This window comes from Hyalella azteca, unplaced genomic scaffold (assembly GCF_000764305.2).
Source record: "Hyalella azteca isolate HAZT.00-mixed unplaced genomic scaffold, Hazt_2.0.2 contig5529, whole genome shotgun sequence".
NCBI lineage: Eukaryota > Metazoa > Arthropoda > Malacostraca > Amphipoda > Hyalellidae > Hyalella > Hyalella azteca.
The window spans coordinates 255,049-272,123 of NW_025935717.1; the positions used below are offsets into that span (position 1 = coordinate 255,049).

General features: G+C 35.7%; 2 protein-coding genes across 3 annotated transcripts in view; both read right to left on the bottom strand.

Annotated features, from left to right (window-relative positions):
* The window catches only part of LOC108677553 (long-chain fatty acid transport protein 4), a 47,400-nt gene extending 40,917 nt beyond the window's left edge, over positions 1 to 6,483 (bottom strand). Inside the window, exons 1-2 of the mRNA XM_047880532.1 lie at positions 6,308 to 6,483; positions 1,558 to 1,664 (exon numbers count right to left, since the gene is read on the bottom strand). Coding sequence (XP_047736488.1) covers positions 1,558 to 1,664 — 107 coding nt within the window. The 5' untranslated portion in view covers positions 6,308 to 6,483. The remainder of the gene's footprint in view (positions 1 to 1,557; positions 1,665 to 6,307) is intronic.
* Positions 6,484 to 9,269: 2,786 nt separating this feature from the next.
* On the bottom strand, positions 9,270 to 14,741 carry LOC108677564 (copper homeostasis protein cutC homolog). Of its 2 annotated transcripts, XM_018165795.1 has the most exons (6): positions 14,476 to 14,741; positions 13,812 to 13,983; positions 12,816 to 12,925; positions 12,260 to 12,333; positions 11,119 to 11,215; positions 9,270 to 9,801 (listed from the first exon to the last, which is right to left on the bottom strand). In XM_018165795.1, the coding sequence occupies exons 1-6, from the start codon at positions 14,634 to 14,636 to the stop codon at positions 9,687 to 9,689; spliced, it is 729 nt and encodes a 242-aa protein (XP_018021284.1). In that variant the 5' UTR covers positions 14,637 to 14,741; the 3' UTR covers positions 9,270 to 9,686. The 2 variants fall into 2 exon arrangements, with proteins under 2 accessions (XP_018021284.1, XP_018021285.1); XM_018165796.2 differs by lacking the exon at positions 9,270 to 9,801 and having other exon boundaries at positions 11,132 to 11,276.
* Between the last annotated feature and the right edge of the window lie 2,334 nt (positions 14,742 to 17,075).

The following is a 17,075-nucleotide window of genomic DNA, read 5'->3' on the forward strand; positions in this document are numbered from 1 at the left end:
AAATTTAAAAAATTGCGGCCAGAAGAATTCACGTCGATTCAAAGGCCTGTACTGAGACTATGGGACTCTTTAAAGGCACATCTTGTATTTGCGTATGGAACATTAGCCATAGTTAAGGCCTATATATATTATTTATTCATTTGAACCAGAACTATTCATCAATAGTGAAGATGATAGAAATGAGATTAAACAAATAAATGAATAAAATGTGACATCCATGCTGGAGTTTTGAATAGACATTATATGTACCTAAAAACACTGGTACACACCGTTCAAGTTAATGAAAAGTCAAATGAGTAGGTACTAGTATTTATGTCAAATGATGAGTATGATATAATAATATAATTAAAAGTCAAATGATGAGTACTAGTATTTAATGATAACCTAAACACAAGGAGTTATCACAGAACCAATGATGAGCAATATCTATCATTCCACATAGTGGGGTGATAGGGGACCTAGTAACAGCATCTAGTAGCAGCAGCAACTAGTACCTAGTAACAGCATCTTCATCTCTAACTTGTGTCCACTAAACTAGCTCAACAATCCTATTCCTGAAAGTCCTACATCCAAGTTTCTGCTCAAAGTTAAAAAATTCCAGTGAACCCTCAACATAAAGAATAACATACGGTAATACCGTAGGTATTATTTCATCATCAAACTTCAAGAGACTTTACAATTTTCTAGACAAATAATTTTCAAATAATAAACTTGATAAATAATTTTCTTGACAAATAATAATACCAATACTAATCACTTTTTCTAGAGACAAATAATTTTCATTATTCCAGTAAATCATCAACACAAAGAACAACTTATTATTGAGCAATTGAAGATGAAGATAGCAAGCCAGATATTAAGGACTTAAGAATGTATGTACCTATGTGTATCTATGCACTTGAGAAACAATGGCAGGCAGTGATAAGAAAGAAGCTCTCCCACTGAGGTAGCATGACAGCATCTGTTTTTCATGTCTCACCTCCATGGCATTGAAATGACCATTATATATAAAAGACTTGACCAATTACCATAGACCCTAACATTTCTGTCAATATAAGATTCATAATCTTTAAAGTTGCTTTACCTAAACAGTTCACCATGAAGTCTCAAATAATAGGCTCTCAGTAACAACAAACATAGCAGTGGTGCGCAGCATCACATAATTATCAGGAGGCTCTCACCACAAATCTTCCTATCTCCACGGTATATTTTTTCAGAACAATGGCTCTTAATCAGCATAAACATCAAGTGACATGTAATTGATTGGTAAGAAACTATATGGTAGACTACATAGCAAGCTCTTAGTTACCTTCTAGCAGTAACCTTTTATTTTAAATATTATATGAATTAGGGGTATAGGAAGGCACTTGCCTTTCATTTTTTAAAAGTGTGGAAAAATGATTCTGAAAGTTTGAATAAATACACAGATATACGCACACATGTTTTTTCCACAAAAAATCATGATATTTTTGAGAACATGCATACTATATATGCCTATATAATATATAAACTACGGTACTTAACTTCTTATGAACATAATCGGTTCTAATTTCTTACCTTACATCTCTGAAGAAAGTTTTGTACAGGGCCATGGGTCCAAAATAGCCAACAAAGGCTATGATGGCCAAGCCAATAAAGAGTGTCCAAGATATAAGGGAATCCATCTGGAAACATCAAGGAAATCAGTAAATTGAGATGAATTCCTTGTAACTGTACTTGCTCATAAACTTTGCATGAAAGTTGTTTATACAAACTTTTGATATAACAGCAAACATGAATTCTCAATAAGCAAATGGAACATGGTTAACAAGTTTATAGATAAAGAACCTATGTATATTAAATTAAAGCTTCCAGAAGCTTATTTTAGTAGTAGTTATTTAGTAGTTGTTTTAAAGCACTCTAGTAAAATATATGTAAGGTTTGGCAACCTGGTTGATATCAAGTCATGCGGGTCAAAAACAGAACTCAACATGTTGATAAATTGGTAGGGGTTGAAAGGGAGTCATAAAATTGGTAGTGGTTGAAACAAGGTTGATCGAGGCAAAAAAAAAAAAAAAAAAAGATTCATAGAGATCTCCGATACAGATATTTTCTCCTAATAAAATTTGTTGAGAGATCTCACAAAGTACCTAGTCAAAATACATGACGTTTTACTTTCAAGATATGATATTTGGTGTAAAATAGGGTTTTTCAAATCTGGCTGACAAGAAAAACAGGCATCATTGACATCAAGCTCAATGGTAAGATTAAAGAATCTAGGTATAGTTTATGAATTAATTGTATAATTTGCTACTGATAAACTTTAGACTCCCGGGGTAACTTAGACCACTTTTAGTTTTTTTAACAAAAACCCCCAGAACTCAAAAACTATTTGACATAGAAAAATTTTGTCAATGGGCATTAAAGGCCTAATACTGAGGCTGCGTAATACAATAGAAAGATAAAAAATTATGCATATCTAATAAGGTAGGTTAAAAAATGAAAAATGTGACCCACAACAAAGAGCTATTATTTAAAGCCTGTCATAGAACCCCTTCCAAGTTTTTTATTTTTCTGGTGAAATAACTCCAGGTTTTGGTGCAATGTAGTAGAACTCTTCTGGTTACATATGCAAATGACAAATTTGAGGAAAGTGTCATAGTTTGAGAATGGGGGGCACCACCCCCGAATGGGAGAACTTAGATCACCTAATGTCAGCCCTGATGGGGTAACATAGACCGGCTTGGAAATAAATTTAAAATTACCATACGTATATAACATATTTCATGTTTGATACACCTATTAACCCATTAATGCCGAGCGGTTCCATTTGGAACCAGCGGAAAAAAATGGATTCATAATAAAATTGTATGGTCAAATCAATATACTAGTGGATGCGTAGGTTTGATACACATCTTGGACGTGTTCTGGCAACGTTTGGTTCTGCTGCACCGACTACGGTACTCCCTGCTCAGTTAACATTAAAAGATTGTAAGTACCGGGTGTCAGACAGGAGGGCTTGACATCTTTGCAGAGAAACGTAAGTAGTTCGTTCTAAAAATATATTATTTATAAGTTAGATGCATAATTTTATCGATAAAGAGAGTACTTTTAATTCTGTATATGGTATTACGTGATATAATGTTTCTAAAAGTCTTTTAGATCATGAAATATTTTGTCTGGTTCCAAATGGAACCGCTCGGCAGTAGTGTAAGCATTCCGGTCATCTCACTTTCCCAGTAGATTTTTTTTTGTGATATAGTTACGCATTGTATTTCAAAAACTTGTTTGTACTTAAAAATTATTTATTTAGATCTTAGATCAACAGTCTTTCTGTTATTTGTTAGTGAACTATTATCTTTAGAGCTGTTAGGAATATATATCCCGAAAGTTGAAATATTTGGAAAAGTAGGTACGTTGAACACTATACGATTGTTCATCCCGAGTCACTTTTTTTCTAATTGTATTTTGGCAGATCATCACATGAAATAATTGAGATTTCGAGAGAAGAATAACACGAAGATCAAATATTTGCTACTGAACCGTTCACAGAAGCAGCAACAAGCGAAACATACTGCAATTCAGATAACTAAGATGACGCAGCCACTGGCAATTCTGCTCGCCTATCGAGAATAGTCATTGCAGCAACAGTAATCACCAAATGTGAAAACAATTACTTTCGATAGAGAAGAAAGTCAACTGTGGTCATATACTACGACATATACGAGGCTAGCCCGCAAGATTTAGTTATAAACTTTGGGCAGCAGATAAATCAGAGGATATTTTTCTGCAATTGAAGCCAATCGGAGGATCTAATACAAAAAGAAACTTATTCATGGGCTGGAACATGGATTGGTCCCATAAACATGATACAATTGGTCCCAAGCCAACATATTATATATGATATCTATTCTGGTCTCATTTGGCTTCTCAAAAAACATTTGAAAAAAAGAATGGCTAGTGCAATAAATTTTCAAAAAGATCGGTTAGGAAATGTAATAATGCAGGAGACCCTAAATAAAACAATCAGGGTCTATAGTGCACCCTTCAACTTTGATCCTTGATGAAGTGCAATACAACAATCAACAACATTGGCCAGCAAAGAGACATCAGAAGCACTGCAAATGCAGTGCTTCGTAAACAATGTTGAGAACGCACCCACAAACATTCGTAAAATGGGAAACCTTCCTATTCATTTTGAATGAATGGAAGCATTCTATGCTAAAAATTAAATTGTATTCTGCCATGATTGATTTATCATCAGTACCGGTATATATATTGTCCATTATGAATACGTATTATCCATTATGCATAACCTTGCTTGATTTACTATCGGAAAAAGTGTTGTTTGAAGAAACGTTACGTTAATGCCGAGCGGTTCCATATGGAATCAAGCTATAATTTTTCACATACAACGAAAAATAAATATATGAACATATTTTTTGTTTATTACCATCACAAATGATAATATTCTCACAAGAAACAAAAAAAAAAAAAAATTCAGTAAATAATTCTCGTCATTAATGGGTTAATGTTTTTCTTTATGTTTCAGACTCTACAGAGTCTTATATATGGCAATTTTAACTTAATTTCTGAGCCGGTCAATATTACTCCTTCACAGCTGACATTAGGTGATCTAAGTTCCCCCATTTGGGGGCAGCACCCCCCATTTGCAAACTAGGACACTTTCCTCAAATTTGTCATTTGCATGTGTAACTAGAAGAGTTCTACTACAAATTACAATGCACCAAAAGCTGGATTCATTTGGAGATATTTTACCAAAAAATATAATTGATTTTACCACCCAGTCTAAGATACCCCAACAGCTGGGGTAACAAAGACCATCACTTTTTTTGGAATTACATAAAGACTATGTGAGGCAGGAGCCAGCAATTTATGGTAAGTAAACCTAGAGTATAGACCTGTATTTTGCACGTTTCAATTTAAGTTTACTTTAGCTGGTAAAAAAATGGCATCATTTAAAAAAAAGTAGTCCAAGTTACCCCATTTTACAGTACCATCAACTCAGGACGGTTTTGAGGGTTTTTTGTTAATAACTTCTTACCATGAAACATTTCATACACAAGTTTAGGCTCATTTTATAACTCTTTGCGAGGGCTATCGAATGGCATCTTCAAAAAAATTCCATATGCTATTCGTAAGGTGCCAGAAGCAAAAAAAGAGTGTGAAACACCTGCAATAAAACTTCATTTCAAAACGTTTGAAGCATGCAGACTGTACTCATCCATTACTAACAGTACTCTGAAGTCCTCCTCTTTCATTGTAGATGATGCAGAGGTAGAATAAATGACATTTTCAGTGATTTTTGCTCATTTTTTCTTTATTGATATGATATTACCATATACATTGATTACCGTATTATTGATATGCAATTATCGTATTATTGATGTGATATTACCGTATCCATGAACATGCCATTGAGCATTTACAACAACCTTGTCCACTGCAAGCTTCATATCAGCAGCCTTATAGCATTTTTTCTGTATCTGTAAGCTTACAGGATAGCTTGTAATTTCACACTATTTTAATTAGGTTAAGTGAATTTACTACCTATAAAAAAATCGTGAAAAACATACCTGAAACAGAAAGGATTGTTTTAGTGACAATCATCATATGTTTGGCAGAAATAAATCATAGTTTAGGTCTATTACTTTTCATTCTATGATGCCTGGTGCACAATTCAATAGTATATGACATTCTATGCACAATTTTGTGATGACCGATGATGCACTAATTTTTTGATAAGTGAAATGTTTTTCGCCAAGCGAGGTAAATGTATTCAATATTCTTTGTTTTTAATCAATTTTTTTCTTAACTGGAGCCTTTGCTTACTGAGATTCTACTGTAAATGTGTTTTTGGGGGTGTCCTGAGTAGCCCCGCCATGCGGAAATGGCTGCCATTTTTTTTTTTGGATTGAGGTATGTAAATTCTGCAAATACCGTTTTCAAGCCAACACCTGGGTGCAACTTTTATGTAAGTAAAATTTTTTAATATGGCAAATATTTTTTTTACTACAGACCTTAGCTGAAGTAACTTTTCAAAATAGCATTTTTCACCATTTTTTCAGTAATTATTCAAAGCTAGTAAATGTAGTATTTTTCGACTTCCTTTATACTACATAGATAGGAAAAATGTTGACGTTTACGCCACTATATTTAGTTTTGCAATATTCCAATTAGTTTTGATACAATAACAGTTTTATGCCGTGTCGGAGGACTGTCCCGAGTTACCCCGCCAGTCCTGAGTAGCCCCGGTTGACGGTACATAAAATTGATTAAAAAGATTGCATAAGGAATTAAATCTTACCTTAGAAGAAAAATGTAGGTCTGGCCCAAGTCTTTGGAGATGTAGCAATACTAGCAAGAATGAGGTACAGTGAAAATTAAGAAAGAATTGAAGAAATTTGAAAATTTAAAAATACATCAAGCCTTTTCAAGGTCATTCAATTTTTTCTGATTATAACTGTGCTTTCTGTTTATTAATAAAGTGGTAAGGGTAACTGGTAAGGTCATGTGAATTACATCTTAAAACACAGATTTTAAAGGTTTTACTTTAATTAAAAATTTCATTTGAAGAAAGTATAGTATATTAACAAAGAGCAATTTATCAAACCCACTCAACTTTTTCTTTAGTCAGAATTTACTCAGAAATACCAAATGGAAATATTGGACAGATTTCCCCAGAAATCACAGGCAAAAAAGATCATTTCACAGGTGATTTAAGAATATCACTCATGGGCAAACTGCTATGTTCTTTAAAGATTAAATGAACAAAAGAAATTGGGAAAGTGCCATACTGCCATAGGAATGGGTGAAATTTTTAGCACACATGACACAGGCATTCCTATCTCATTCACAAATGGCTTCTGGGTTCTGGCTTCTGGCTTTTCCTTTTGGGTCAGAAAACACAGTCCAAAAAATTAGATATGCACTTTTTGGCACTGGATTATTCCTCTATGCCTATGCCCTACGGCTCACTCATTTAGTCACTATATTTTGAAATAAATTTAGAATGAAATATCAACAATAAATTGCTGATAAGCAGATACAAGATAAAATAGGGCCAATACCAATTAAAGTTCTTATGACTGAACTCAACTGATCTAGTGAAAGTGATGCCATTAATTATATTTTTTTCATATATTTTCAAAATATTCAATTTTATAATTCATTTATGGTCTCATGTTTCTGAGTCATGACAATTGACAAGCAAGAGCCATGATAGAGAGCAGGTAGCTTGAGGGAAGTGAGGCTGACTGCAGCGACTGGCTTAGGGCTAGGCTAGCAGGGCTAGCTAAGGCCTGACTCATGATGACAGGCAATCAGGCATTGCAGTTGCACTGGTTAGAAATTAAGTAATCACACGGTGACATAATCACATATCTGTCAATACCACAATGCACACTTTTGCACAGTGACGGTCTACACAAGAATGAAGAAATCACAGAAAAATCAGGAACTGGCAACATGGGTGATGCCGTGATGGCTGATGGGGTCTGGGAGTCTGAGACACAGTGGCAAACTTTCAAGGTAAAACTGAGAAAGGTTTGATAATTAATATGACCCGTAGTCGTACATACATTAGATACATACAACTTTAACATGACAACAACCAAAAATGATATTACTGCTAATTTGATAGAAATTGTAGATGGATCATTAGGTCAGTTTACCGTCAGTATACTCAGTAGCCCCTGACCCAATAGGAATTCAGAGAGCCATTATAAATTCTTCATTTCTCGTACTAAATGAGTAGAAAGTTTTGTAATCATTACTCCCAAACCATTTTATATACTGTAAAATTGGTATTTTTTAAATATCAAAATTCTCACTCATTTCAGCAAGTTCGACTCCAAGTTGTCCATCCAGTGTCACATTACACGAGCGCTATCTGCACAACCAACACTATCAACTCAACTTACATGACTGTAGAGAGCAGGTGACCCATGCCCGGTTTGACACTGCTTCCAATGTAGCTACCAGACGTATGAATCTGACATATTACTCTGTTAGACGAGTACAATCATGAGTACAATACTGTATTTCTAACTAATCCCAAAACATAATATATATTTAAACATGAATTCTAGTTTAAATCTTGAAATTCGGCAAATTTTATTGGGAATCACATTCGTTTTATCAAAGTTGTTTAGCAGCAATAGGTACTGCCAATACATCTAAATCAACAATTTTATTCCTATGACAATAGCGTCAATAGGGTATTACGTATTACCATTCAATCAAATAATGGTAAACGGTGATGAACAGTAGAATGCAAGTTCACTTAGAATCTTTTGCTTTAACAGAACATTCCCGCTGATTTGCCTAAGTAACATCAATAACCTGGTATCTTGAATGGACTTTTGTCCAGCTGATCTCTTCAAAACTGACCTTTTACCTAAATAGCTACCATACTTTTACAGGTCCATAAGGTAGAAGGCAATTCATTTATGAACAAATACATCAGCATAATATCGTAATATAAATTGAAATTTACTCCTACTTTCTTCTATTGGTGGAATAGGGAGAACCGCGGCACCAGTTCTTTGAATTTTATATCGCTGTTTCTGAGTAGTTGGTTCTTTTTGCTTTTCATTTGTTACTTTGTTCGCTGATAATCATCTTCATAGGCTACGTCTTGATGCATTGTTTTAAGTTTTTCAACTCCACAGTGAAAGACGTGTATTTAATCTCGAGGGAAAGCAGCGCCCACCACAGAAAAAATTCTGGCACCTTTCCTCAGGGCTTGGGTACGGAGAGTGCACATATTTTTATCTTCGTTATACAATTGAAAGGATACGTAAGATCGGTACACGTTATTGGCCTCGTCTAAGTGCATCTCGCCAAGAGTCTTTGGACGATGGTATATGCAAATGCACGATAGTATATAAACGATGGTATATGAACGATAGTATATGGATGCGGCCCATATAATATAAACAATATCCACACATACAGCGGCATTTTCGAAGACTCGCGAGATTTTTTTATTCGCAGAGTAGCGATGCCGGGTAAAATGATTTTTTCCGTTTAGCCTATTAATAACGTTACCATACGTGATATATAAAAATGAATGAATTAGGAATCTTGCAAAAATAAAAACTTCAATTCTTACGAACAAGTTGCCATAAGTATGCCTGCATGTTGATCACACTAGAATATATCTCTGGTAACATTCAAGAACTAGACAGGAAAAAAAGTGATATTTAATATAGAGAAGGACCCTCGAAGCAGATTACTCAATGCACGATAGGAAAATAATCAGTCTGTGATAACGACATCTGTATTGATACCACACAGGCTCTACTGACGAACAATAAACAATATTGTACGTTTCTCTACGAGCAACACGTTTTCTTACCTTTAAATTCCCAATGGCAATTATACAGGAAAATAAAAATTACAAGTTCATACAACTGAGGAATTTATAAAGTTTCAACTTTCCACGTCGACATGATTCGATAGATTACTGCGACTGCATCATAATATGAAAAATGCTGGATTAGAATACTACAGCTCAATAGTCCACAACAGTAGTTTTCCATAATTAGTTCCATAATTATTCGATAACTTCAGAAGTGGGATTTTTGAGCATTAAGGGGCATTAATTTTATGCATGAGTGTCATTTATGAGCATATGGGTCTTTCATTTGAGTATGATTGTCATTTTCGATTTAAAGTATAATTTATTGAATATTATTCATTATAGAAACGATTTTCTTCACTTCAGTTGCGTCGCACACCCATCGCGTGGTATCGTCGGTCGACCCCATGTTGACCGTCACGGAGGTTGAACTGCGCCTTTGATGTACGAGTATATGTGGAATACGAGTGTTTAAAAATCGACAGCTTACTACATATTAATATATGTAGTAAGCTAATATAATATATGTAGTAAGCTAATATATATAAATAAAATGATCAAAGTATAATTAATAACAAAATTCTAACCATGTCCTGGGAGTAATACGGTATGAGTGTTTATTGACATATTTCATACATACTGTGGAACGATATTGAACTTATATAAGTACTTTAATAGATTGATGAGCATGATTCATTATTTTAGCTATAGTATAGATCACAAGCCAACTGTAATTTGTAATTTATACATAAATAACTGAGCAAATAGATTGTATTATGCTCGTATGTGTTCGAAAGTGTCGAAAAATCAATGGTATGAATGTATGAGAAGTGTGATTTCAATACGAAAGTATGAAAATCAATGGCAGCTGAGACAGTCGTTTTGCAAACACTGCGCTGCCCTGATATTGCTGATTTTTTTCATTGCTGCTGGCCGGAATCTTGTATTTAAATTAAATTGTGTTCTTATAATTGAAATGCAAGATACCAATTCCAAGCTACACGTGCAGTACTATCAAAACCTGCTTCGGTAACATGAGGCCGATTGCACGCCTGTGATTAGTGGGTATAGCTTAGAAATCCATTAATTTTTGGCTTGCAGAGTTAAGAACTAGTAACTATTATTGATAGTAGGATACAGGCCTTGTTTGCCAACTTCTAGCCAGGTTCAGACCAGCCAGATCTCTTTATGAGAGAGGATTACTGTGACAAAGGATTCAAATTTGTCTGAGTTTAGAAATTTTGCACAAATTTTTTTGCTCCAATTAAGGTCTCTCGATGCATTTTATGGTCTTCATAAAATATTATACAGAGCTCCAAAAAAGTGCTTGGAGATGCAGTATTTCAGTCATCAGCAGAGTGATTGAGGGCAGAAGATTGTTGGCCGAATTAGCTCTTTCACAACACCTAGTAAAATGGCTCTGGATCTCACAATTCTTTAAGTGGAACATACGTTTGGCTAGATGCGACAATATAATCGATTCGATTATTGCATACCGTTTGGCTAGATGCAATAATTTAATCGATTCGATTATCGCATACCGTAATAGAAACGATAATTTAATCGATTCGATTATTGAATACCGTAATAGAAGCGATAATTTAATCGATTCGATTATCGCATACCTTACTAGATGCGATCATTTAATCGATTCGATTATTGCATATCGTTTGGCTAGATGGGATTGTTTAATCGATTAAATTATTGGATGAGGTTTAAAGAATAAATTTTAGCTAAGAATGTAAAATATTCACCTGCAAACGCGGGCTGACGCGTGAACCGACTGCACGCCGGTGGAGGCTACGATCTCTGCTACGTTAGTAGACTTGATGCCAGCTCCAGCCATGATACCTGAGGACGGGAGGAAATGATGCTACGTTGGTAGACTTGATGCCAGCTCCAGCCATGATACCTGCGGACGGAAATGATAGAAATTGTGTCCACAACTTGGTTGCATATAAGCCGTCACTTCACTTCCGTTTATGAATTTTGGAAAATATTTACAATTCATGAGTGGTAATGCGCAATATTAATGTGCAAGTGTCAGAAAAATAGTGACAACTGAGTGAAGTTTTGTACGTAGAGCTTGTTAATAACTTGGTTTATCCTAACATATCTTGCAATTCATGGGCCTGGAGAGCAGTTATACGGTTATAATTAATCGTCCTAACAATGGTCCTTGGTAAAAACATGGTTATCTGAAATTTATTATATAAAATGCAGAAATTTTTGTATCAATGATGCGCAAATAATGAGACTAGATTTGTGCACTTCATCGCCGTACCAGTATGAATAAATGTTCAAGTTAATAATATATATTAATAAATTATTAATATGTAATATTTACAATTTCTAGCCCTCAGCTGATCAAACGGGTACTTAAATGTTAACTCACTGGACCAATCCTTTACAACAAACATCTACTTCATCTATAAATCAACAATCAATCATTACCAATACCCACCTATGAATCAGCAATCAATCATCACTAATACCCACCTAGGAATCGTCAATCAACCATTACTAACAGTCTAATACCCACCTATGAATCATCAATCAATCATCACTAATACCCACCTATGAATCATCAATCAACCATTACTAATACCCACCTATGAATCATCAGTCAATCATCACTAATACCCACCTATGAATCATCAATCAACCATTACTAATACGTAATACCCACCTATGAATCAGCAATCAATCAATGCTAATGCTGTAACTAATACCTGCGGAACAGCGAACCATGCAGTCGCAGTAATCTATCTAGTCATGTCGACGTGTAAAGCTGAAACTTCATTCATTTTTGTAGCCAAGATTCTTTGATTGTATTTAGAATATATAATTTGACAGGCATTACTCACTTATCATTAATCATAAAGAAGATATTACCTATTCTGCCGTCCGCTGCCTGGACGAGTGCCTTGATGGTTGCAGCACCGCGCAAGGCTGTTGACTCACAGCCGCTGATAAGAGATTATATTTAAAACTCAAATTAGGATTAATTAATTATTAACACTACATTAGAGTCAAAGAACGCACAAGAAAATAATTAACATTTGCTCAACGCGCTGTGGCCAACAATAATCAAAATGTTCTCGAATAATGGAAGCAATCTTGAATGTGTATGAGAAGTAACGATATTCAACGCCCTTAATTATGATTCTTTTTTAATTATAATTCTTTTCATCGCATTTAATTATAATTCCGGTTGTCCGACGAGAAAGTCATATTTTTTATTGCTGACAATATTTATAATTCCGGTTGTCCGACGAGAAAGTCATATTTTTTATTGCTGACAATATATCGATCAAAGTTTTAAAATCTGTCCTTCTGATGGCACTATTTTTTACAGAGAATAAGAACTCGGTGTACACACATTAATAAATCACCCTCTTGGCAACATTTGTGAGAGGACAGCTAAGAAATTGATACAGTTCAAACTGACCTCGTAAGAACCCTGCTGTAGCCGAGAGCTATGATCTTCTCCAGCTGCTGCACGGGATCGCTTAGCAGATCAAATGCCCTGTGAAACGTACACGGGAGAGCGCCGGCCACCTGTATGGGATGTTCGACATTGATGCATCAATTAATAGCGGCGTCAGCGGTGAAAAGGCCGTTAGACCTGTCGCCGATTCATAACATCGCGGAACATTCACAAATTGTTGCGGGTCTCGGCCACGCAACTCACTGTTCCAATTTTACGTTGCTTGACCGCCCGCCCTCCTCGACGATTTTTACAAGAATTGTCGCACCGAGCTGGGATCGAACCCGCACCTCACTGCTCCAATCCTGGTATTCTGAACCACTGAGCTTTTCTGCTATACTAGATGACGTTGATCGTGCATGACGTGTCTATCACTCAAGACTTGTCCTTATTTGCAATTGTGTTGTCTTCTAGAAATTGTTTTTATTATCGAATAACTGTTGTGTTATAATTCACAAATATTCCGCAACAGTACGCGACTTGAAGCTAACTCCGTTCCTCCGCGTAGAATCACTACGCACCTTTTCCTTCAACATTATTTTCCTCGAAATATTATGGTGAAGCCAACATCTTGCTTCTAACTGGTCAACGTCTAACTTTATACTAGATGGCTTTATTAGACTTTGAGCATATAAAATGTGTAGAGAGTCGTGTATCCATTATGTGCCCAATATTACACAAAAGGGCCCCGCCCACCTCCCTTACTAGTCCACCAGCATGATAACTGACTTCTCTCTTGCTCCAACAGATAGGGCATCACCCACCTTCTTTTCCGGTGGGTCAATACAGAGGGCACCATCCACCTTTTTCAGGTGGGTTAATATAAAAGGCACCACTCACTTTCCTTTCCGGTGGGTCAACACAAGGACACCACCCTCCTTCTTTTCCGGTGGGTCAACACAAAGGGTACCATCCACCTTCTTTTTCCTTTGTGTCAATAGAAAGGGCAACACTCACCGCTTTCATTCGCCGACACAGGTCCTCGTCCAGAGACCCGTCACTCCGTAGGGCACCAAATACCAGACCATCAGCCCCCGCCCTAACGAGATCTTCAGCCTCGTGTAGTAACAGCTCAGCCTCGGTGTCGCTATAGACCATGTCACCGCCGCGACAACGCACCATGCAAAAACTGGCCAAAGCCAAAATATGCAAGAAGTCAATAAAAAGAAATTTTCACATAGAATCTGTCTGTTAATGAAAAGACACATTAAAAACCCAAAAGTTCTTTATGATAAATTTTTCTGCTGATTTTCCCAATTAAGCGTCGATGAGGAATTTACATCGTTAATAAATGAAAGACAGATCTAGAGAGCACGATATAGAGATTTCATAGTAATAACCCTTAACTCTTTGATTTATTAAGATTATTTCAATTCAAATAGCTAGGCTTCAACAATTGATGTTAGCCGTCTTCGGACAATTATTATTAGTAATCTGACAATGCTCTACGTAAAATTTAGTAATCACTTGTAAAAAATGAACTAAATAAACATTATTGCATTCATAGAATATAACGGTGCCTAAAATGTAATAAAAAATCTACTAGGTTTCATTGACTTCAAATAAAGTTCATGCCCCATTAACCATAGATTTAACCACAATATAAGGAGTAAAATCTCACATGGGAACGGAGATAAGTTTCTTAGCAGCGACGAGGAAGGCAGGAGTTGGAGTTAGTCCTCCCTCCGCCAAAGAAGAACACAACTCTATTCTGGAGCAGCCTCCTTCAGCCGCAGCTAAACACGACTCCAGGTTGTCCACACATATCTCCACATCAGCCATCGATGCTGCTATCAAAACGGATTCCCGCCCGAATGTAAGTGCTAAAATTTCACTTTAAATTATGATCTTTGAAGCTAATTTCTGATGAAACTCGCAGAGATACTTTCTTACTGATGGAAGTGATATTATAAAATTACAGTGAAATTGTTCAATTTTAGAACGATAGCATGTGTAAATAGTACAGGAAAAAAAGTTTCACGACAAGCGTTTTTAAACTAATAAATTTGAGATATTTTTATAAGCTTGATTAGAATGAGAAATAGTATCTAATAATTCCTCTCTAGCAAATGCATTTTTTTCTTAGATTATGTTATATCTTATATTATATAATAACAACGTAGTATAAAATGAAGTTATCGTACGCAATTTGAATGTATATTTAAAATGAAACTGCGAGATTACGTTTGATCGGAACTGACAATGATCCGAATTCAGAAATTCGTTGCCATGGGAGACGAAAAGCTTGACAGAATGCGCGGTGTTTGACGTTCGTGAAACAATTTCTGTCAAATGCTCTTCCTCAATTACGTTCTAGTAGGAATGTTATTAGCTTTTTGGAAAATATATTGTTCAATTATCTATGTGTAAATTTAATCTGAAACTTCGGATTTCGTCAATATTAGAAGTTTAGAACCCTTCTTTAAGTTTTAACATCGAAACAATTGACAAAAGGCCCAAAGGGCAAATTGCCAAAATGGCCTAGTTTCCATTTCTTAGTTTTGGTTCGAACCTGTTCGGCCTTGCTCGGGCTTGCTGCCTTGTCAATGTCAAGGTCACAAGGTGCGGATTGTGGAAGATGACCATCTATAAATAAGTTATAACTGCTTAAAATTTTGTGGCACCTAGGCTAAGCCACCTATGGCCGTGGCCCATGGGGGGGCGTGGGCTGTGAGCCTGAGAGTCTGTGACCTAGTTCATTTATTTTGAATTAATTTGAATATAATATTTATATATTAAAAAATGTTTGGTTCAACTATTAAACTGCAAATTTCTATAAATAATAATTAATGAAATATATATAAAAAAAATTATGGGCAGCCTGGCATAGCTGCATAGGAGCACTGGATTGACTGGAAATGTAGTTCCTATTAAATTAGAAAGAACCTACCCTGGCTACCCAGGGTGCAAGCAGTGTTGCCAACTCACTGAGTTGGCAACATCCTCTACTTGAACATATCTTGGGCAACATATCGTAGGCAACATATCTTGGCAATGCCAAGATATGAATTTTTAGCCCAAAGCGTTGCAAGCTACTTTCAAGATGCATCGCTGAGTAATTTTTAATAAGAAATGCTGCTAACAACTTTGATAGTACATCCCTTACTCTCCATGCTATGATGCTACTGCGCAGAACGTGGGTGAATATCACAAGATCTTTGGCAACGCATCGGCAGCAAAATCTATGCCTTCTGAAGATGAAGATCTTGCCAACACATTTGGATTGAAATTACTGCATATGACAAATAACCATGAAATTAATGGAAATCTGAAAGACTGCAAGCACACTCACACTCAGTAAGGTTTCCTGTCTGCGGGAAGAATCAGGATCAGGATGCAGTGAAGCTTGTCTGGATCAGTTGCATTAAACGTGGAAAACATCTACCTTTAGGTCTGCAACTAGAACTTTCCTGCCATTTCCGAAACCGCGAGATTTCTGTCAGATGAATTACCTCCTGCCTATTTGTTAACAAAAAGGCACAATCAGGCTGCAAGATTCCAATTGTATTAAAATTTTGTCACGTTAGAGCCACAAGATTTCATAAACAAGTAGAAAAATTCCAATCCTGAGTTGCGTTCTGTGTAAGTGTTGCGGTGCGTGAATAGTAAAGGATATACTATCAAAGTTGCTTGCAGCACTTTCTTATTAAAAATTACCCTGCAACGGAAAAATGGCCAGCGATGCTTTGGGCTAAAAAACCATATCTTGGCAGTTGTTGACGCTGCTTGCACTCTCTGCACGGATGCACCCTGGTCTCCATGCACTGCAACACTTACTCATCACAACTGATTTTCAGACAAGCTTCACTGCATCCTAATCCATCCAATACACCTGAAACCTTACTGTGTGCACTTGCAATCTTTCAGATTTGCAATAGTTTTTAAAATGCAATAATTTCAATCCAAATGTGTGGCAAGATCTTCTGAAGGCATAAATTTTGCTGCTGATGCATTGCCAAAGATCTTTTTATATTCACCCACTTTCTGCCCTGGGAACCTACTTGAAGCTAAAAGTTGCATTTTGCAAATTAAATATATCTATATTGAAATGAAGTATATAGATATTAAAAATCTTAAAATGTGACATGATTTTTGTTGAGACAGTCTCACCAGCATTAAATTTAGGTAAGTATATAATTTTGAATCTGGATTAGTGGGCTGAATTACAAAAAAAATTATAATAATTATGAATATAAAATCTTTTATTCAAAATTTTGAAAA

Coding starts and splice junctions, on each gene's coding strand:
- LOC108677564 (XM_018165795.1), bottom strand. CDS start 14,636: ATGGCTGATGTGGAGATATGTGTGGACAACCTGGAGTCGTGTTTAGCT. Junction 13,984..14,475: donor AAACTTATCTCCGTTCCCAT/GTGAGATTTTAC, acceptor GGCTTTGGCCAG/TTTTTGCATGGTGCGTTGTC. Junction 12,334..12,815: donor TACAGCAGGGTTCTTACGAG/GTCAGTTTGAAC, acceptor ATCTCTTATCAG/CGGCTGTGAGTCAACAGCCT.